This window comes from Cydia amplana, chromosome 5 (genome assembly GCF_948474715.1).
Source record: "Cydia amplana chromosome 5, ilCydAmpl1.1, whole genome shotgun sequence".
NCBI classification, from domain to species: Eukaryota; Metazoa; Arthropoda; class Insecta; order Lepidoptera; family Tortricidae; genus Cydia; species Cydia amplana.
In genome coordinates, this window is record NC_086073.1 from 19,608,489 (window position 1) to 19,630,978 (window position 22,490).

Below are 22,490 nucleotides of genomic sequence, written 5' to 3' on the forward strand. Positions count from 1 at the left end.
CATGTCTAAAATAAGGATATTTTAAGATTTTCTCAGAAAATTTGTGTAAACGACGTTGTTTGTTTGTAGAAGGGAATTGGGCATTTTCGCGAGAAGAGATCCATTCAACTTTTTTTTCTAAGGTAGGTAAATCTAATATTTTTCCTACTCAGAATAACGAGCTCTTTAGATCTAGGAGAAAAGAAAATTCAGTAATTTTACTTACTCTCCATTTTGTAACCGCCGTACAAAGAGCTTCTGATTATGAGTAAAAAATATATTATATTTACCTATTATAGAAAAAAGTCTACTGGATCTCTTATGCCCAATTAGAAGTAAGAGCAAGCATGATTTTGATAGCACAGACTGTGCAAGAGTTATTTTAAACTACAAACTTCTATGAAATTATAACGTTTATAATTACACTTGAACAGTCGCAGACTGTGCTGTCAAAATCACTGCTATGTTAGCGTGATCTGACTCTAAACATGTCTAATAAAGTTATTTACTCATATTTTAAGTTTAATTTCATTTATTGTTAATACGGGATTTGTTCATTATTTACTGGTAACTCGATGACGCTGTCAAATGTCAATGTCAAAGTAAACACGCTCGTTCGCATGACATTCGCCGACGCATGGCGTTTTGTTGAGGTTAGCTTCATTTTGTTTCGTGTTTATTAGTGAAAATGTCGTTCCGTGGTAGAGGTGGTGGCGGTGGCGGACGCGGCTTCGGCGGCCGAGGCGGTGGTGGCGGCGGCGGAGGCCGGGGAGGCCGCGGCGGCTTCGGCGGAGGCCGAGGACGCGGCGGCGGCGGAGGTTTCAGACAGCAAGATATGGGCCCCCCTGAAAGCGTGACGCCTCTGGGGCACTACGGCTGGACAGTGCAGGACGACCTGGTCTGCAAAGTCGACATTGAGGACGTACCTTACTTCAACGCGCCAATTTTTCTAGAAAACAAGGAACAAATCGGCAAAATTGACGAGATCTTTGGCAATCTGCGAGACTACTACGTTTCAGTTAAGCTAGGTGAAAATATAAAAGCGAAGAGTTTCAAGGATGGACAGCAGTTTTATATTGATCCGGCGAAGTTGTTGCCGTTGAAGAGGTTTCTTCCGCAGCCGCCTGGTGCGAAGCGTGGCGGGCGAGGGGGTAGGGGCGGCGGTGGAAGAGGTGGGGGTGGTTTCGGGGCAAGAGGGGGTGGTCGAGGCGGCGGGTTTGGCGGCCGAGGAGGCGGCGGCCGCGGCGGTTTCGGCGGCCGAGGTGGTGGCGGTGGCTTCGGAGGCGGTGGCGGCGGCTTCGGAGGCGGTGGACGAGGTGGAGGCTTCGGGCGTGGTGGCGGTGGCCGCGGAGGTGGCTTCAGGGGCGGCCGGAGATAGTATGTCTACATGCGCTAGTGGTATTGTGACTATATTGACTGTGAGAGTGAGCTGTTGGCCCTCGCCACAAGGGCTGAATGAAAAACATTCTATGATTATGTGTTTTTAGTTGTTTTAAAAAATATCTATGAGAAAAGTATAAGTAATAGCCTCTTATTTAGTTTAAGGACAGGCAACCTCCAATTTGGATTACTTAACCTCGTATGATTCAGGGCAATTTGTGCTTTCTTTTATTTGTATTAGAGTTCAAAGCTCAGATTGGGGACTTACAATGTTAAGTCTGTACATTCTATGTTTAGGGCGAAGTAGTCAGATATAATTTGACTTCACAATATTATATTTTACTACTTGTCAACTTTAATACTGTACATTGTGTATGTGTATTAATACAGTGATTGTGGATTTATGTTGTACCTAGTTGAAGCTTTAGGTAGTTACTTTTTAGGTTAAGTATAATTTTGAGAAGTGTATGTAGACTGTCTTTGTGGCGAGGGCCAATTATTGTCTTAATTTTAAGTACCAATACTGTTAAGAATAAAGTTATTATTCTTGCATTTTTGTCTTAGTTTTAGTGAAAAAATCCTTCCCCTTATTTAATTATGGATGTAGAAACAGTAATTTTCTGTAATGTTCATCAAATAGAGATCCACAAGAAAAGAGATACTCAAAGAGAACTAAAATATCGTTTAATTTTTATTAAATAAGTAAACAAGTAATATATCTAAAAAATTAAAAACTACAACTAACTACAATACCTAACACAACCTAAACCATTTTTAACCCTTAAATGCATAATGATGTATATATGCATCGTATATTTGATGGTCCGTGGCTCAATATGCAGCTATCCAAAATAAATGACAATGAGTGATATCATAAGAAAAACTAATCCAGTTTCCGATTTTTTATATAAATTTACGCAATATTTTAATTTATAAAAATTACATTCGTTTTAAGACGATATGTCAGAAAATTTGAAAAAATTCATAATTTGATGATTTTTAGTATGTGATATTGTATGTTTTTTTGGGTTTAGTAATTATTTTATATTTAAAAACTCTATCATAGGTGTATCACAAATAGTGTACCTTTCTGATGATAGTAGTATTTATCATATATCTCTTACTGAAAATTATATATTTACATAAATATGATTTAGCCTATGCAACTTCTAACACTGATTTCGCAGTGAAAATCGATGTTATATTTTTTTTACCATTTTTCCCATAATCAGCAAACAATTACGTAACACATATATTAATTTCGGGCAAACAGAAAAAATCATGCATTTAAGGGTTAAACTAGAAAAAAAAAAACTAAAATATAAGTGAACTACCCTGAGCTTGTCTCTTTTCTTACTTGCCCAGGTCCCAGGTATGACTAAAGGCAACTTGTACAATTTATCACAAGCGCTTCAATTTTGCAATGCAAATAACCTTTCTTGAGTTATAATAAATATTGCATCAATGTCTGAACAATTACAAGTATTTTTATTATATTATCTGTTCATTTTTGATGTGGCAATAATCATATCATAACTTAACCATATTTCTATGGGATTCAATTAAGAGCCCATCAACGTGCACACTAGCGCCACTGCCAAATAATCGTGATTATTTAAATTTAACGAAAGATATTTAAAAAAAGGGGGCTGCTACGTACTGTATCTTGTATTAATTAAAGTACCTTTTGAATACATCAAACTAGTTTCTATGTTGCTGGATTCGTCAATCTGTGCGTCCAAAGTTAAAACGGCCGTTTTTGTTTTGAGTTTATACATTGACTAATCCTTGCAGCAACATAGAAACTAGTTTGATGTATTCAAAAGGTACTTTAATACAAGATACAGTACGTAGCGGCCCCCTTTTTTTAAATATATTTCGTTAAATTTAAATAATCACGATTATTTAGCAGTGGCGCTAGTGTGCACCTTGATGGGCTCTTAACACTGTACCACAGTGAACAGTAGTTACTATCAAGTGGTCAGACTACAAAATAAATAAACAATAGTGAGGCGGGAGATACAACACAGGATGTTATAAATTAACCAATTTATTTACCCTTACAATAAATAATAAACCTACATTATTCTAAATGTTCTAATCCTGCCTTGCTACTAGGAGGCAGATACTCGGCAGACAGGGCCTTGCCCCGGTGGTTAAAGATGTAGAATGAGGGCAGGTTGCGCTGGGTGTCCCATTTGATTGCATTGAGCTCCGCTGCAGCGTGGATCTCACGAAGATTTCCGGCCACATTTAGGACTCCCCACATTACTGCAAACAGGCTGGTTACTGCTTGTACAACAATCTGTAAAAAAAAAATTTTTATTTTTATTTTAATAGAATACAACATTTTGTGGACTCTTTAGACCAGCGGTCGGCAACCCACGGCCCGTGAACCTCCCTGGCTATTTTGTATGTAATATTGACAAACAACAATGTCTGATAAAGTCATAAATATTAACAAAGTGCGGCCCGCGTCAACTTCATTAACTACTATGTGGCCCTTGGCTGCTAAAAGGTTGCCGACCGCTGCTTTAGACCATTGTTTTTACTTTAAAAAAAAATTAATAATGGTAGACCATGCTAAGTTTTCATGCCAAGGGCTACGTCAAGTATCGAGCTTATTTTATTTATTAAACTGTACACATAAGTTAACAGTATAACACCAAAGCACTTATGTGGTATATAGGTTAGTATAAAGATATCTATGGCTTCTTACTGTCAAGTTTCTGCAAAGTTAGCGTGGTCAGAGTTTAAGTCTTTATTGTGTTCTTTAGGAGGTCTTATAGCTAAGAAGTGATATTTTAAGACATTCTTTGGGTAGTTAACTAGTGGATAAGGTACACAATTTTAAATTCTGAAATACTTACGTCCAAAGGTAGCCCGGTGAACTCTTGTGCAGTGATTCTTAGGTATGAACGATCTGAAACATCCAAGTAATGAGTATGCGGTTTTTAGGGATATAATATGAAAATAACTTGAGTGTGATAGGTATCTTACGTTGTGCGGCAGAAAACGCTGAATGGAATAGAGATATGAATCCAACGATGATAATCATCTTATTGAAGGACGATGACATTTTTGTGAATGATTTTTTGATTGAATCTAGTAAGAATTCGTGATAAATAAGTAAATAATAATCACTTCATCGATTTCCTTCAATTTATTGACAGAGTTGAAGTTTAATAATTTAATAGACAATATGGTTTGACAGTTGTTTTTTTAGTTAGTCTGCTTTCATTGGATTTTTATTCTATCAATGAAAATATACTGGATCAACCAAATCCTGTCAGTAGTAAAAGGCGGCAAATTTGAAAAAAAGCGGGTTAGCAACACTGTGTTCGAATAATTCCAAAATCGCGTGTCATCTGTGTGTTATCTGTGGAATGTGGATCGTGAATGACAGCCATCATCTTGTTGTTTACATTCTGAATCGTTTCTATTTCAAGAGAAATTTCTGCTGTCACCATTAAATACCAAGATTATGCATGACCTCAAGCAAAGCTAAGGTGCCTACAAACAATGTACAATCATGCTCGTTGACGGTAAACATTATTAAAATTTGAGGTTACGATAATTCACTCGAACTGACGTACGAAGCGCGGAAAATAAACACGTTTTGGGTCGATGTACATTGCTGCTTTTCTTAGCGCAATTCTGCTCTTTGAGTGTTACATGGTGTTACCCTACTTTAATTTGCAGTACATTGCTACTGACAAGATTTGCTTGACGCACTATATAATAATGATCCTTTCAATCACGAGTTTTCCTAGGTTTAAATGTCTGTTTAAATTTGCATTTCATTATTTAATAAATATGATATGGGACTCGTTTTTCGAGCGCGGCGCGCTCTTTCTTTCTTCCGTGCGTTTTTCAGACAGGATTATTTAAATTAAATTAGTCAAAAAACGGTAACACTTATTCCGCATTGGTCATTGGTCCATCACTAGTTCTGTCCAGCCCATCGACACCCCATACTATGATAACTTAGGAACGTACTTGTTACCAACGTTGAGGCATAGTAAATAATCTTATCGTATTAAAATGACTGCTGTTGCATTTTGGTAACACATACCATACTTGCTTTCAAACATAGACGTATTATACCTACTTTTCTTTAGGTTGGTATGATCGGTAAAACGTCTACCGTCATTCTAAATTGTGGTGAAAGCGGTTATGTTACGTGTTTATTTTTGTGTTTAGACCAAATAACTTTAGCTTTTATTTAAATGGGGGACAAATCTTTAAGAAAATGTGAAGTTTGTGGGGTCAGGCGTGTAAGGAAACTTACTTCTGATATATTTTTAGCAAGATTTCCCCTTGATTCGAACAGGTCGGTAAACTGATGTTTTTGTGCGATATTTTCATTTTGAGTCATTACCAGATACTAATTTAATTAGTTTGGAGTAGTTTTTATCGTTTATAATCCTTGATTAAAACGAAAACATTCTGTGAATAGATTCTTCTTGTAAAAAACTAGGTAACCTAAGACACGAATAGTGTGCGAACAACTTATCGATAATCCCTTTATTTCAGATATCGACTATGGGTAAAGGTAACAGGTAATGAGGATTTGGAATATTTACCTATACAAAGGCTGAATGAAACTCCAACCTCTGAATATCTACAAGTGAATGAGCCTGACAGCTTTTTCCCTTTGTGGGAAGTTGGAGTTCACAGCCTTCACAGGCAAGACTCAGTGTTTGCAGGAGTGCTCTAAAAGTAGATTGTAGCTTTAGTTACGTTCATAAGCGTATTGTAATATGCCTACGTAAATATAAAACTATTTGTATCTTATCTTTATTATGTAAAATAAAATTATTTTTATATTTTGCATTTATTTTATTAATCCGCCTGATTTTCAAAATTTACTTTTACAGTAGTACAGTACAACAGCACGTATCGCACATTTATCGATATCGATAAACAGTAGGTAGGTAGGTAGGTAGGTAGGTAGTAGGTGGGTAGGTAGGTAGGTAGGTAGGAAGTGTCGAGCCCTAGCGTTGTTTTTTTTGTGTTGGCAGTATTGACATGTATTTGGTGTGTTGGCACAATGTACGTTCTTAATTCGGTTTAAGGCTTGTTCGAGAGTGCCGACTCTTAATACGTAGTGATTTAAGCCCTTGCTACACGGTCGCCGACAAGCCTTCTAACCGTCTGACCTTGGTCTGTCCTTGGTCAGTTTTGGTCAAATTTTGTTGTAAACAACTGTCTACACGGTCCGGGACGGACCAAGGCCACGCGGTCTGGGGGCTTGTCGGTGACCGTGTAGCAAGGGCTTTAATACTCTTTGGTTCTGTCACGTCCACGAAAAGCGGTTGGGACAACGCCGCTGCTGGGCGTATTATTTTTATTGTTTATTCCGGCCTTTTATGAAATAGTGTATTAAGTTAATAACATAACAATGTCTCGAAATCCAAAGCTAGAAGAATTTGAAATTGAAAGAAAACCCTCCAGATTCCAGGGGGTGCGTAGTGGCAGCGATTTCTTTTCACGAAAGCATTCACATTTTCTCGATAAAAATGCATCCAAGGGAAGATCGCTGAAGGGTTGGGGTAAGTTTTGATTTTAGTACTTTAACATACAACTACTACCGTGTACTTAAGTTAGTTTTAACAGGGGAGTATACTTTATGTGTTGTTTAATGGTCAATTAGTTAAAAAACAATGAGGGTGTGGCTTACCTTTACAAAAACTTTGTGTCAGGTTACACCGTTCGTAAACAATTTAGCTGATGACCCAGATGGGTCGTCTTTTATTCTCAATTAGTTCATAACTGTTCTATGGTTTTGTTGAAGGTTTCCTTTCATTGTTAATTAATTCGGTTTTTTTTTGTACTTATTATGATAAAAAAAACAATATGTACCTACTTTAAAATGTATATTAGGTTTTAATATACATTTATTATATTAGGTTTTAATACAAATTTTAAGAAGTAGAGGATATAAGGATAAATTAATTTTGTAGAAAAGTCTGCGAACAATGCCATTAAGCTTAGAAACACTTGAACTCATGACCACTGGAGCACTAGTACAGTGCTCTGCCATCTGAGCTACCAAGACCATACCCAACATAGTGAATATTTCCACCATAATAAAGTCCATTTCTTTTATCATGTTCACAGGAAAAATGCATAATCTTAATTGTTGAAAGTGGTTGACCCCTTGGGGTTGGAGGTCCTTACCACTAGGCTCTCAACGCTTGGGGTTACATGAACCATGATAAATAAATAGGATTAATAAGATTTACTTGTGTAAGAATCCAATTAGAAGAAGCCTCTTAAGCTGATTAATCAGAGGCCAGACAGGGGGTCAAATGGAGGGGGGCTTATGTAAACATTGTACTAGACATGGATTCTACTTGTGATAAATATACTTTTACACAATTTCAGCTATTACAGAATCTGTCAACAAACATGACGGTCATGAAGTCTTGACAATTTAGGGAAAAAATCAAATTATTTTATCTAATATTTTGATTTGTGTTTTCCACTACATACTTCACTCTTGATTGGTCATATTTCTTTAGCATATTTCAGTTTATAATCAACTCTTGGCCATTTAGTTTACAAATATTTTGTTGATGAAGCAGACCAGACTGGACATACAAAATAGTTTTAATATTGAACTTTTCATATACCTATCAAAGCTAGAAGTTTGCAGCCACAAAGCCCCTCCACACTCGTGCGCGAATCGCGGCGCGAAGCCGCGAACCCGAGTGTGGAATCGATTTCACAGATCTGCGAACTCGACTCCACACTCGCGTTCGTGGCTTCGCGCTGCGATTCGCGCACGAGTGTGGAGGGAGCTTAATACAATTTTAATTGCGTATATTTATTTTCCTAAACACGAACTTGTCCACAGGTAAACTCCTGCTGTTCTACCTTGTCTTCTACTCGTCTCTGGTGCTGTTGTTCGCGATCTGCATGACCACCTTCCTGCAGCAGTTCATCAACCCCCGAGTGCCGCGGTTGCAGGTACCATAACCCTTCATGAGCCAGACACATAGACTAGGAATCCTCTAGTCGGAGTTTAGAGCAATTATTTCATGAAACCGATGCTGCCAAAAATACGGGGGTGCGGGGGGGACGAGGTGAGCGAATCCCGTGCCGTGATTGGTCCGTTCAAAGACACGGACCAATCACGGCACGGGATTGACTCGAAGATGGAGTAAAACTACCGTATAAGTGGCAGAGGGGGGTAGCGTTACTATGCTCAGTCTAGAGGATGTCTTGTCTGTGGCCAGACGGAACATATTTCCCATTTTGGTATTGACCTTTATTGCAAAGTGATAGGGCTCTATTTTACAGGGTTCGAAATTATCCTGATAATTATAGTCTTTGATAACTATCCGATAAATATCGGATATTATACTTTGATAGTATAAAAATAATATTTTGGGGCTTTTTTTATATTTTAGGTTTTAAATCTGAGGTTATTATCAAATCGATAATTATTAGGCATAAAAATCACAATAATTATCAAGATAAATATCATTGATAATTATCCTTTCGAATCCTGCTATTTTGCATAAAGTCTGACACCCTTATGCCCGCTAAAGGGATAGACAGCAATTACACCTGTATTAACTTTATTGCGAAGGTATAAGGTCTAGTTTAGTCTAGCAAACTCCGGTTCTTAATGTATTCTCATAGATTACTCAAAAATAAATTAAACTGCAAGTGATTTCTAGACAACTTTAAAGCTCTATATTATTGGGTTTATGCACATATACGGCGTTGGTTGCCTCTATCGTTTGTCACCATGGCTGTCACGTTCTGATAAGTATGCGAGTGTGAAAGTGACTCATGACACGAAAGACGATAAAAATGGGACCATGCTAACGCACTTTTTAATTTTGATTTTTTTATGTTATTTCCACTCAACTTTTTTGTGCTCATTCTAGTAGTTAGGTGGTCTGTGCCCGATATAACCAAACTGAAATGATTTAATAATTTAATTTCAGCAAGAGTACAGCGTGATCGGCACCAGCCCCGGGCTCGGCTTCCGGCCCCTGCCCCCGGACGTTCGGAGCACCCTCATCTGGTATAAGGGCACCGGCTACGATAGCTACAAGTACTGGGAGGACGCGCTCAAGAAATTCCTATCAGGTAATACAATACAGTTAGCAGCAATAGTTGAAATGAAATGAAAATGCTTTATTGCCACAAAAAAAGTACAAAATATAAACTAACTAACTTAAACTAACTATTCTAATAATATTAAGTATAAGTTATAATTATTTCTAAATGATGTGGCAAACGGTTTTGGCGTCAGCATGATGCTGAAAATGCCCACCCACATGGGTGACACTTCAGCGCTGTTTTTCAGCCAGAACCAAATTCCCTTCGCACCTCCACAAATCAATTATATGTAAACCGCGTTTTAACATCAACATGTCTTAAACTAAATTAAAGTGAACGAAAGAGTGGAAAATATAGTACTTTAACCAGGTGATTTAGCCAGATACTTATTTTATTTATCTTAGGTTCGCCGCTTCAGCCTGTTTGTTAAATAGTAATATTTTGCATTGTTTTTTAAAGGTGAGCAAGCAGCTTATTATTATTAGTTGCTATTTAAGTGGCCGAGGTGTTCAAAATTATCTTCACGCGACTTTATTGTTAAGAGAATAAGAGTGCGTCAAGGTAATTTTTGACACCTCGCCCGCTTATCAACTTTTGCTGCTCACTGTGTATACGGTGAGAAATTAAAATAGGGTAATGAGGAGAAATTTGACGCTCTTAATAAGCCCCATTGAGACGGTTCAATATTTGCATGCAATTTTCGTTAAATACATTAGTACGGATGCGGTACATACTCTATAGTTAGCAATGTATCGAATATCATCTATCACAGATATTGACGCTTATTTGACGACTGAACATCTTTGGTGAACCTTCACCCTTTTCAAAATCGGTCCAACCGTCTTAGTAACATTGGGGAACATATCCTCCTAAGTCCCGAGTTCCTTTTAAAAGGACAATTTGAAATCACATTTTGAACTATAATGGAATAAAAGAAGGTTCCAAATTCAAAACTGCAAATCTGACTCTGGGTCTTATGAGGATAATATAAAAGACATGGGGCGTCCGCTAGCGTGTGCGGGTGCACGGAGCGGGCGCACGGGTGCCATTGTAGGTAAAATCCACCGCATGCGGCCGCGTCAGTTAGCAACGCTCATACTATTTCTTTTTCCTTATTTTCTCGTAATGCATGTTAATTATAAGATGTAAATTTTTTTTTGAAAAGATGTGTCCCGCCGAGTTTGTTGCCGGTCCCATATTGGGATACCCTCCTCCAATTGAGGGGGGATTTAAATCTTCTCGGGGCAGAGGTGTAGGGTTGGAGCCGGTCTACCTAGCTTTATTTGACGTTCATAAGCGCATTGTAATTATGCCTACTTGAATAAACTATCTTTTATCTTTATCTTATCTTATCTTATCTATTTTTCATCAAGCCGCTCACTTGCTCCGCGCACCCGCGCCAGCTAGCGGACGCCCTAATCCATTAGATTCCAATAAGGTTTACGATGGCGGGTATTAATTAATGGCGTGGCCTTCAAAGGGTTAAAATTAGGGATGTACCGACTAGTCGCCGACTAGTCGGGAAAGCCGACTATCCGGCCTCATTTATAGTCGCCTAGTCGGCGATTAGTCTGCGACTAGTCGGTAAAAATGGCCGATTAGTCGGCACTTTATAAGTGACAGAAAAACAGGGCAAAAAGAAATAAACAGCACATATTTTCATAAGATTTTTACATATACTTCTATGATTTTACCCATTTTTTTATTTAGGGTGCTTACGAATTGGGTCGCTTTTTTATGTCCGATTGTGCGGTCGCCGTATGAAATATAACCTTAGGGTTTTTTTATTTAATTTTTAGCGTTACTATATGATAAATCGCAATAATATGACGTCGAGTTGCGGAAACCAAGCCCGCGAATACCTATAACCTATAACCTATGATAAATAGCGCGACGAAAGTGGTAAAACGATTGTTTTTTAGTGCATTTGGACCGAACTTAGACCAAACTAATGATCTGGCCGACTAGCCGACTAGTCGGCCGACTAATCGGCCATCCGAGCGCCGATTAGTCGGCTAGTCGGCTAGTCGGCCAAATCAATAGTCGGTACATCACTAGTTAAAATAAATAATGAACAAATCCTAATGGTAATGACCTAATGACTTATTGAGAACCTCCTGAAGTGGGTTGAAACTTCTCCAAACCCATTATTTCACCTCATTTATTTTTTTGCAGATTACAAGCGCAAGGGTCAAACGGCCGGCGCCGGTCAGAACATCTTCGACTGTGACTGGAATAGATCGCCTCCGCCCGGCAAGTTCTGCGACGTAGACATACGCAGTGGATACGAGCCCTGCACCGAGGAAAACCACTTCTCGTTCCACAAGAGTTCGCCTTGCATCTTCTTGAAGCTTAACAAGTAAGTCCATAACTATTAAATTAAAAAAAAAATACCCTACGCTAAAAGCAAAAAAAACCGGCCAAGTGCGAGTCGGACTCGCGTTCCAAGGGTGCATTCAATACTCAATACTCAATACTCAAATTCTTTATTGCAAACAAGGAAGAGTCCATGCAGTAGTGGCAGTATTGGGTGCATGGTATTAAGTCCGACTCACGCTGGACTGCACATTTCTGATACCGCTGATAGGTTTTCCTGTCATCTATAGGTAAAGAACTATTTTGTGTATTTTTCAAAATGTTAGAATCGGTAGTTTCGGTGATAAAGGGGGGGAGGGAATGATCGGACAGACATACAGACGCACAAGTGTTCCTATAAGGGTTCCGTTTTTAGGGTTCCGTAGCCAAATGGCAAAAAACGGAACCTTTATAGATTCGTCATGTCTGTCTGTCTGTCTGTCTGTCCGTCTGTCTGTCCGTCCGTATGTCACAGCCACTTTTCTCCGAAACTATAAGAACTATACTGTTGAAACTTGGTAAGTAGATGTATTCTGTGAACCGCATTAAGATTTTCACACAAAAATAGAAAAAAAAAACAATAAATTTTTGGGGTTCCCCATACTTCGAACTGAAACTCAAAAATTTTTTTTTCATCAAGCCCATACGTGTGGGGTATCTATGGATAGGTCTTCAAAAATGATATTGAGGTTTCTAATATCATTTTTTTCTAAACTGAATAGTTTGCGCGAGAGACACTTCCAAAGTGGTAAAATGTGTGTCCTCCCCCTGTAACTTCTAAAATAAGAGAATGATAAAACAAAAAAAAATATATGATGTACATTACCATGTAAACTTCCACCGAAAATTGGTTTGAACGAGATCTAGTAAGTAGTTTTTTTTTTATACGTCTTAAATCGCCTAAATACGGAACCCTTCATGGGCGAGTCCGACTCGCACTTGGCCGCTTTTTTCCTTTTGAGGTACGGAACCCTAAAAAAACATTTTATGCCAGAAATGCCTTACAAGCCTTCATGAGCTTACCGAGCTTATTATTCCAGAATATACGGATGGAGGCCGGTGTTCTATGAGCCACACGAATTGCCTCCGGACATGCCCGAGGATCTGCAGCAACATATCAGGGGCCTATCCAGTGCTAACAACCATGTATGTATTCACATACATATGTATATGTGGGTTAATCAACTTTTTCTTGTTACACGTTGCTATGGTTACGGTCTCCTGAGTCACTCTTAAATTTCTAGGTTTTTCGTATTTAAATGAACCAAACTTGCATTTTATGGTACAGTAGAATCCGTTTATTATGACACCGCTAATATACTGACCAACCGCTTACTATGACGTAATTACTGTGCGAAGTTTGGTTTTCATAGAAAATTCTTTGTGACAAATTCGGATAAGATGACTTCGCTTATAGTGACAAATCGCTTACTATGACCTAAAAATCCTATTTCCATGATATAATGTCCGGTTATAATGACACATTGGCTGGTTTTCGTGGCCGTCACCACGGCTTTCCCTGCGAGGACGATTGGTGCGTTCGTGGTGTGTAAGGTATTTTAGTTTTGATCCTCAGTAACAAGTTGATATTTGTTACAAGTTTAATAAATCTCATTTCTCACAAAGAATTTTGAGATTAATTCGGAAAACTTAACAAAAATAAGAAGTCGTACAACTATGCTTTATATGACATCCGCTTAGTATGACGTGTTTGTCTCTTCACTTCGATGTCATAATAAGCGGTTTCTACTGTAGTTATATTTTTTGCTATCACTGTACAATATCTATAATCACAACTTTTTTTAGTTGAAAAAACCTGGTTACGAAATTAACATACATTTTGAAATTGTTCCAAATTTTAAAATCGCGATCACTTAAAATGTGACTAGATATGTTCTTTCCGTGTACCCCTCATTTATTCTGTGGTTTGGGTTTGTATGTTACTTCTTCACAGTTTGAACTCAGATATATTAAAGACGCAAAATCCATGAAAATGTTCAAAAAGGCGCTTAAACAGTATATTTTTAACATTTACCTTGATTTTTAATTTATAGCTTTGTAAAACTCAAATAAAATATAATATAATTATAGGTAACGCTAAAACTCTATAACATTTAAAAAAACATATAAAAACAATGATAAATATATACAAAAATATTATGTTTGTGTAAACTATAATGTTAATGTAATTAACCCACCGATCGTAACCGACGGTTAACCACTAGATACCAGTCTTGTTTAACCGATCCTGTTATAATGCTACTTAGTAGCAGCGCATGCATGTCTCGTTGCTTATATCTACCCGCTTTATATTTAATAAGTAATATCATAGTTTTAGATAGTTGTATACTTAGTTGTTTAGAATTGTGTAATTTTTGTATAATGATTAATTATCCTCTCCTTAGTATTATGTTAGTGTAAACATGTATTTCTCAGGAAGTGATTATTCTTGTAATCTTTTGAGAAATAAACATCTTAAACCATAAATGGGATGGGATGCATGAGGCGGCAGAGGGGGGGGGGGGGGGGAGAGTCGCATCTTTTGTTTTAATTTTTTAATTTGTAAAATTTTGTGATTTGTGTGTATTTTTTATTTATTATTTTTATATCTCTAACATAGGTCTTAAGTTAATAGTTAATAGTTACTAACCAAATTATGGAACCTGTTTTCTGAATTAAATGATTTTTATTTTTATTTTATTTATTATAAACCATATTTAACAAAACGTCGGTTATTTCTAGACGAACATGATTTGGATATCGTGCCAGGGCGAGACGCCCGCCGACCGCGAAAACATCGGGCCCGTGCAGTACCTCCCGCACCGCGGGTTCCCCGGATACTACTACCCGTTCGAAAACGCCGAGGGCTATCTCAGTCCACTGGTCGCACTCTATCTAAAGAGACCTAGAAGTAAGGAGGGCATCATCTTGGGTCGTCCCATTCGTTTTTCGTCAAGTTCTTAAGAGCCAACAGGAGTAGTCATTTCTCCATACAAACGTACTCGACTGTTTCCTCCGTGGGTTTTGAAGCTAGAGCAATGATTTTTTTAACACAGATTAATATTGTCAATATCTGTGTCGGACCGTTTTGCTTTATATTTTTGTTTTTTAAGGCGCTGGAGCCCTTCAAAAATGGCCAAAATGGCCTAATTGACTATGCCGCAATGAGAGGCGTGGTATTCAAAACTGATATCAATTAGCCAAAAAAGCAAAACGGTCCGACACATAATTTCATAATCATTTAGATTTCCAAATTTGGTTACGATTGGTTAAGTTTTGGAGGAGGAAACAGTCGAGTACGAAACCTCGATATTTGAGATTTTTACGCAGGATTTTTCGCCTTGTCCTTATCGCACTAGTTTTAGGAGCCGCTTCCGTTAGCGAGACGGGTATATTTACCTAAAATATTTAAATCTCAGCTCCTGTTGGCTCTTAAATTAGTCCTATTCTGCTTTCGTCACTCATTCTACATTCGTCACAATCGTCGGTGGCTTTCAATGTAGAATGACGAGTGACGAAAGCAGAATAGGACTAATTTAAGAACTTGACGAAAAACGAATGGGACGACCCAAGATGATACCGAAGTAAGTACAAACATTATAATAACTTATTTGATGTAGATAGGCCACGCATCCCGCCTAGAAAGAAATAACCTCACCCCGGGGCGGTAGATTGACTACAGATTGACAGAATCTTAGTTTGAATTTGAATGCGTATCAGGGTTGTGTCGAGTGAGTTCTGCGTTACGGCATTATAGTATGGGGAAATTGTGAAAGTAGTTGTAGTACTCTTTATTGTACAAAAAGACATTAAAAAATAACATAAAACTTGTAAGAAGTACAAAGGGGCTGTTCATAAATTACGTCATCTATTTTTGACGATTTCAATGCTCAAAAAAATATCAGAGCTTTAGCTAACATGAGTAGCAGATGAGCAAACGAGTAGTAGCGGTTAGTACAATACCCTATTACTAAAAACATTATCTGGAAACCGAGACTAAAATACCTAATAGAAGTATGTATTATTTGACATTGAATTAGAAATTATTCACGCATACTCGCCTTATCGTGTAACTTATGTAATGTTTATTAATATAAGTATCGTGCCTTGTATGATTATATCCGATATCCCGTAATAACTAATATTTTTAATAAAATAACAGATCCTTTTGTACAAGGTGGCGTCAAACTGTCATTTGCTCATTTTAGTATTTGGCATAACATAAAACAAGGTTTGGTAAACTTTTACATTTTAATTATGTTTTCAGCTGGTATAGTAATCAACGTCGAGTGCCGAGCGTGGGCGAAGAACATTGTCTATAACAGGAAAGAAAGACAGGGGATCGTCCATTTTGAAATTATGATCGAGTAGACAATACCAGCTACTAGTACAAGTAAGAAAATAGCAAATCAATTTGACTTCTAGATTTAGGGAAATCACGATACTGACACGGTATTCTCAAAAGACCAAGTTTGCTTTTAGAAGACCTATAAAAATACTTCAAATTAAATGCCTAAAATGAATTAAAACGTCATTTTAAGTCTTCTCATCCGGTCTACTGAAAAGACCATAGATTATCCATTCCATAGTACTTGGAAATCTTGTAAACTATATGTAAACATCAACTTTTAAAAGGAAAAGTACTCAGTAGACCTAATGGTCTTTTCAGTAGACCGACACAAAAATGGCTTATAAATAATTAATGAATCTCCTCATATATCAGCTAGCATTTATATACATACATTTCCATAGCAATAATAAGCATTTTAATCTAAATAAGCATTAAGACATATTTTTATACACTTATTACGACTCCGTCCATGATGTTTTGATATTATATGATGTTATTTAAGCTGAAGTGCCTGTGAACTATCGTCCATTTTAATTTGAATTGTGTATTTTATAACAAACGCCAATTTGTTTTTATTGTATGTATGTAATAGCAGTAGACCCACCGACCGTAGAAAATAACCTAAAGAAATGACCACATCTTTGCCTTTCTAGATTTTTATATTGAACTAGCTAGGGTTTGCTCCCGGGAAATACCGGAACCGAAAGTACCGGGAATTCCCGGGATTTAGAGCCAAGCAAAGAACCGGAATTTAAAAATCAAAATCCCAGTTCTTTCGGGATTTTCGGGACTAGCATTTCCGGTACAATATTTGACTATTTTCTGTTACTTAGCATGAAATATGATGTTTTTAAAGAAATATATTTTATCAATATAAGGCTGATGCTAAGATTTTTACGGCTGAGCACATATTAAAATCAAAACAAAAATAGTCAATGGGTTTGACAATGCCGACAGTATAAAATTGCGTAATTTGAAACTTTAAGGGCATAAGTGTTTCTGACACAAATAATTTTAAAGTATATAATCATTTCTTTACTAACAAGATATATACAGTGTATTACTAAGAGAAATTAAAAACTAGCTTAAATGTAAAATAGGCCCTTGAGGCATTGTACCAAGGATGCTGGCGACATTTCCTCGCTGTATCGCAATGCTGATACGTTGTGCGAGGTAGCCGCCAGCTCTTCGGTCACCAGTTACGTCAACCAGACGCTTCGCGATTTCTGCGAACAACTTATGCGCGCTGGGACGGACCTAGAGTTTCAACTCCAAACGGTACAAAATGGTACTCTCTACCGAGGCTCTTATATTTGTTACGTTTTAAAATTTCGGCGCTTTCCGCCGCCCCGCCCGCTTTTACATTAGTCCGTTGGAGGTGGGACGGTGCCAGTGTGTCTACGCAGGTAGCATCCCACACTAACATCCGTCCCAAGCTCCAAGGAACCAAGGACACCCCATCGGGCCTCTTGCCATCGTCTCTGAAAATGCCAGTCGGCTCAAGAAGAGCAGGCACATTGATGGTGGCAAGAGACCGACGGATTATGTCATTAAGCGAGGCATGTCTCGAAAAACGGCCTGCACTTTTTTGACAAGATAATCCATGGTGTCCCAGTCGGTCCACGCCCGTGCCACAAGAGCATATGTGTGGCGTACACACCGAAACCCCAAGTCGCAGACCAGTCGCCAGTCTAAGGGAGGCCGGATCCAAGAAAGTACCAGTATTGGGCGAAGGATGGGCATGTAGCCAGTAACCGGCTTCCCGGGTTCCGACCGCAAAAGCCTCGCGCGACCTGGACCTGTACAGTTGTTTAGCAGAGTATTGTAAGCTAAATCACAGTAAACATTATCCCAACTCCTTTGTGAATTTGGGTTGTCTGGAAATTGTTTGCCTGGGCATGCAATTTTAAAAGCATTTTTTCGTCCTCAAAGCCCGCAATCTCACAGTTTGTGGGCAAAGCCCTTAAGATATTTCCTGTTAGACCAGACGTGCTATGAGTGGACGCCAAAAAGGCTGGGGAAGCCACACTGGAAATTTTGCGAATTCCTAAACCTCCAAACCGAATATATCAGTCAAGAATTTTTTTGAATAAAGAGTTCGCATTTTCTGAAATTCAGTACTAAACCAATATTTTCGAAACTACTCTTAATAAAAGACAAATCAGAGAGCACAGTATTCACGTCGCCTCCTAGGGTTCCGTCATCTAAGTACCAGACATTGAATTTTGATTTTAAATTTTTAATAATTGGATTTATAGCCAAACTAAAAATTTATGGCCCGAGAGGGTCACCTGCTGACAGCCAACCTCAGAAGATAATTCATGTGACTTGTACATTAATGTGGACGCACCACGTGTATGGTACACACGTGCGGCATCTGAGACGAGTAAATGCTAAAAGTTTAAATTGTTTAATGGTTTTTTTTGTGGTTATTATTTATTATCACGAGGACCCTTGACCCGTTTAAGCCCGGTGTCCGTTGGCAAGTATTTTCCAACGATACTTTTTTTAGCGAATGTCGTAACATAAAGATACTCGATGCTATTGCAGAGAGAAATCTGAATGTATGCGACACTCGCGAAACAAAGTTTTTTATTAAAGATTTTTATTTTTATTTACTTATTGTTAACAATTTCATTTTCGTATTTTTGTTTTAGTTTGACATGTATTCATTTTAATTTCAATTCTAAGTAATTTTTATATCTGTAAACTGTAAATATGTCTTATAAATATGATTATGTAAATATGTCTTATACTTAATATAATTATCTTCTGCTTTGCATGCCTTCGGGCTAAATGCGCTGATACCTGCATCTTGTGTAACATCCATTATGTACGTGCATTTTAGCAAATAAAAATGTGAACTTTGAAAGTATTTGGAGTTTAGGCTTTTTCAAATGGACACCGAGCTTGTCCGGGTCCTCGTGATGGTGGACAAAGAATCGACCATAAACGTTCGAAAAGTTTTTTCGAGAACGTTGTGACCCCGGCGGTTTAGAACTGCCGCCGAGGTCACAGACTCAGAAAAATTGTGGCAAATTAATAATAAATCCAAGTAAGTTGCGGGATGTAAGGTATTCCATAATGGCGGCAGATATTGCCACCTTCTGCCAAAACATTAAACACAAAATCGCGTTATTGCTGTACACAAGTCAAGAAATACAGGACGTATATTTCTATTCTTGTGAACATGGACTCAAGGCTCGTCCGCAAACAGTAATTAGCCGTTTAGAAAACGCTATTGATTTTGACGCGGGGGGCCTTGAGTTTTTCCAATTGCATGTTGGACTCACGGTCGACCCGGTCCTTCCCCAAAACATCGTTCTATTAAATATACCAGAAACGAAAAAACTGTTGACGGGTTCGACCGTGAAGTTTTACAAAAAATAATTTTTGACCGAACACGGTACTTTTAGTGGGGTCAAAAAGCCGTCGGCGTTTCCGAAAGTGCAATATTTACAGGCGTATGAGACCGCGGCCCATCATACCTTGTCACACACACAACAATTCAATCTTCGCTGACGTGCTGTTTCGTCATTATCAGGACGTGGACGAAACACTAGCCATAGACAACAAAACATGGATGGCCCAATAGGGATGATGACACATGTTGAATTTTATAACAAAATCTAGTAAAATAGATAACAAACGAGCAATTTATCACAATAATGTGGACATTAAAATAAAATATTGAAAAATTACAAAATTACAGGACCTGAAAGTTTCAAAATTTAAGTTTTTTTTAACTTCCAAAAACGCAATTTTTGAACATTTTTGACCCCCCCTCCCCCCCATGTAACGCGCCGTAACGTTTTTCTGTACCCCCCTCCCCCTAGTAAAACGTTACGTAACCACCAAGTAACCATTTTTTTACCTAAAGGCCACAATTATGTGGCGTAAAGTACCGGAAAGTCGCTAAAATACCTGTTACGTAACGCGTAGTTCAAACCCCCCCTCCTGCCCCTGTAACGCATCGTAACGTTTTACAAGACCCCCCCCCCAAATTCGTTACGTAATACTTGAACGCTCCCAAATAAAAATGCAGCAATCAAATCCCAGGTGTCAACGTCAGAGGTCCTTGACGCCATTGTGCAGCCGAGTTGTTTGGCAGTTAGAAATGCAAAACTGTGTGTGCAGTTTCATACGTGCACACAGGAGGACATTAGGAAGTACATCGGGGAAAACGTCTACATTTTTCCCCGATCCTTCGTCGAGAAGAATTGTCAACTGTCACTTCTAAATCTTTCTGTCTGTCTTCTTCTAAATCTGTCTAAATCTTTCACTACTGTCACAAACTCGCCTGGTTGAGTTTGTGACAGTAGTGAAAGATTTAAAAGCACTGGACAGTAATAAAATCATTTCGCCATTGACATAGATATCTAGGGACTGGCTGTACGGGCAATAATAATGAGGCATAACAGGGGCCAGTACAGCGGTGTGAAATCGCTACAACGCGATTGGTTGATGAGTTCGCATCACGCGCGCGATTGGTTGACGAGTTCGCATTACGCGCGCTATTGGTCGCAACTAGTCGCGTTAGACTGCACGATTGGCTGGAATTCGTGGGTAGCACCGCTGAACTAGTACGATGTTTAGTGTCCCATTAGCCCGTCCTTAGATATTATACGTCAATGCATTTCGCATGAAATTGCGAAAACCCTAAATTTAAAACAATTTCAGAAAAACACAAAACAACAAGCACTCTCACAAAACAAACATACACAGTACGCAGTCATTCGTCTGTTATCCCAAAGGCGATAAAAGAGGAGCCATTGGATCCGGTCGTAATGAAATATCAAGAACTTGCTGCAGAAGCCGAAGCTGTAGCAGCTGCAGAAGCCGCAGAAGTTGCAGAAACTGCAGCAATTGCACCTTCGGCGGATGCATTACCCGCAGCAGAAATCGCGCACTCGTCGGCAATACGACTGTCGAAAAATATATTTTTAAAGCCGGCGAGTGCGCCAACGCCGATTCCATTCAGCATTGGCAGCAAAATAGCCAACGCATACGCCTGAACCGTTGCCCAAACGTATCGTGCAAAGCGGCATAGGCAAATATTAGATATGCACCGGATATCCGGTTACTATCCGGCATCCGGCCTATCCGGCCGTTATTTTAGTATCCGGACGGATACCGGATAGTGACCTACTATCCTGCCGGATACCGGATAGTAAAATTAACACATTTTGGGGTAAAAAATGGAATCTAAAAAACAGTTTAGTTTGCAGAGTAAACAAATCGCGTATTTAGCATCTTCTTTGTCCACTTCATAATAATTCCAAAGCGGAGATCTTTTTGTAGCCATTTTTCATAACTATGCTAACGACACAGTAGATAGAAATGAATACGTAACCAATGTCACACAGTACACTTATTTGTTTACACAAAAATACGCGCGCGCACTTGTAACTATAAACGAACTTACTACGTAATGAAATGATAAAACTCGTTACGATCCTAGAAATGTGTCCGCGCGAACGTTCACTACGAAAGAGGTCGAAACCTGCACGAAGCGCACCTGCAAAACTCAAAATATAGGTATAGTTCCGCCGGCCGAATATCCGGCGGCCGGATACCGGATATTCGGCCAGTGTCCAGGCCGGATATCCGGTATCCGGCCAAACAACTATCCGTTGCATCTCTAGCAAATATATAGCGAATCGCCCTGTATCCCCATCCATACTGCATCCATCCTTCATGGCTGTACCAGGACCTTCGTCCTCCTCGACCGAATCGCTGACCGCTGCAGCTAAACATGGAGAAATATTTTCGTTCGAGGAGGACGAACACCTGTTGAACTTCCTCTCAGATTTTTTAGTTTTGCAAAAAGCAAAAGGTACGAAAGTCTGGGAGGAAGCTCAAAAATATGACGAAGGACGGTTATCAGTTTGAGGAGCAGGGCGAGGAAACCTGCTAAAAAACACAGTGCGCAGTCTTTGTGCGATAGGTTTGGCATTCCAAATAAAGGTATCATACTTATACTCGTTTATAATTACATATTACACAACAATCAACATTTAAATTAAATTCATAAATTAACTTACAATGGCCGACATGGCCTTTCATGCCCCAAAAGCGCCGGCCGCCTATTTCGCCACGGGACCATTAATGATTTGGTCCGTCGCTCGCTTGCCACCGCCTCTGTGCCTGCGATTCTCGAACCCGCGGGCATGGCGAGAGACGATGGCAAGCGCCCCGACGGGGCCACATTGGTGCCGTGGAAACTAGGTAGGACGAAACTAGGTGTGGGACGCAACGTGCGTAGATACCTTCGCACAGTCCCATATCCAGGCGACCCGCAACCAGGCCGGCGGTGCGGCTGACCAGGCCCAGGTTCTCAAGC

At 38.9% G+C, this 22,490-nt stretch overlaps 3 protein-coding genes across 3 annotated transcripts; 2 read left to right on the plus strand and 1 right to left on the minus strand.

Moving 5' to 3' along the window:
- The first annotated feature begins 538 nt into the window (after window positions 1-538).
- On the plus strand, window positions 539-1,468 carry LOC134648528 (probable H/ACA ribonucleoprotein complex subunit 1). The gene has a single exon (XM_063503050.1). It carries the CDS (start codon window positions 668-670, stop codon window positions 1,355-1,357), a length of 690 nt encoding a protein of 229 aa, XP_063359120.1. The 5' UTR covers window positions 539-667; the 3' UTR covers window positions 1,358-1,468.
- Window positions 1,469-3,395: 1,927 nt separating this feature from the next.
- Window positions 3,396-4,527, minus strand: LOC134648529 (ER membrane protein complex subunit 5). The gene is made up of 3 exons (XM_063503051.1): window positions 4,360-4,527; window positions 4,230-4,282; window positions 3,396-3,664 (listed from the first exon to the last, which is right to left on the minus strand). Exons 1-3 carry the CDS (start codon window positions 4,436-4,438, stop codon window positions 3,443-3,445), a joined length of 354 nt encoding a protein of 117 aa, XP_063359121.1. The 5' UTR covers window positions 4,439-4,527; the 3' UTR covers window positions 3,396-3,442.
- Window positions 4,528-6,663: 2,136 nt separating this feature from the next.
- LOC134648358 (sodium/potassium-transporting ATPase subunit beta-2-like) lies at window positions 6,664-16,416 on the plus strand. Its single transcript, XM_063502876.1, has 7 exons — window positions 6,664-6,914; window positions 8,222-8,334; window positions 9,324-9,468; window positions 11,617-11,800; window positions 12,837-12,942; window positions 14,539-14,707; window positions 16,064-16,416. Exons 1-7 carry the CDS (start codon window positions 6,764-6,766, stop codon window positions 16,165-16,167), a joined length of 972 nt encoding a protein of 323 aa, XP_063358946.1. The 5' UTR covers window positions 6,664-6,763; the 3' UTR covers window positions 16,168-16,416.
- Window positions 16,417-22,490: the final 6,074 nt, after the last annotated feature.

What these genes read in the sequence shown, in the direction of transcription:
- LOC134648528 (XM_063503050.1), top strand. Translation starts at nt 668, where the DNA reads ATGTCGTTCCGTGGTAGAGGTGGTGGCGGTGGCGGACGCGGCTTCGGC.
- LOC134648529 (XM_063503051.1), bottom strand. Translation starts at nt 4,438, where the DNA reads ATGTCATCGTCCTTCAATAAGATGATTATCATCGTTGGATTCATATCT. An exon ending in AGCGTTTTCTGCCGCACAAC is followed by an intron (nt 4,283 to 4,359) that starts GTAAGATACCTA and finishes TGGATGTTTCAG; the next exon opens with ATCGTTCATACCTAAGAATC. An exon ending in TCACCGGGCTACCTTTGGAC is followed by an intron (nt 3,665 to 4,229) that starts GTAAGTATTTCA and finishes TTTTTTTTACAG; the next exon opens with ATTGTTGTACAAGCAGTAAC.
- LOC134648358 (XM_063502876.1), top strand. Translation starts at nt 6,764, where the DNA reads ATGTCTCGAAATCCAAAGCTAGAAGAATTTGAAATTGAAAGAAAACCC. An exon ending in ATCTTCTTGAAGCTTAACAA is followed by an intron (nt 11,801 to 12,836) that starts GTAAGTCCATAA and finishes TTATTATTCCAG; the next exon opens with AATATACGGATGGAGGCCGG. An exon ending in CTATCTAAAGAGACCTAGAA is followed by an intron (nt 14,708 to 16,063) that starts GTAAGGAGGGCA and finishes TTATGTTTTCAG; the next exon opens with CTGGTATAGTAATCAACGTC.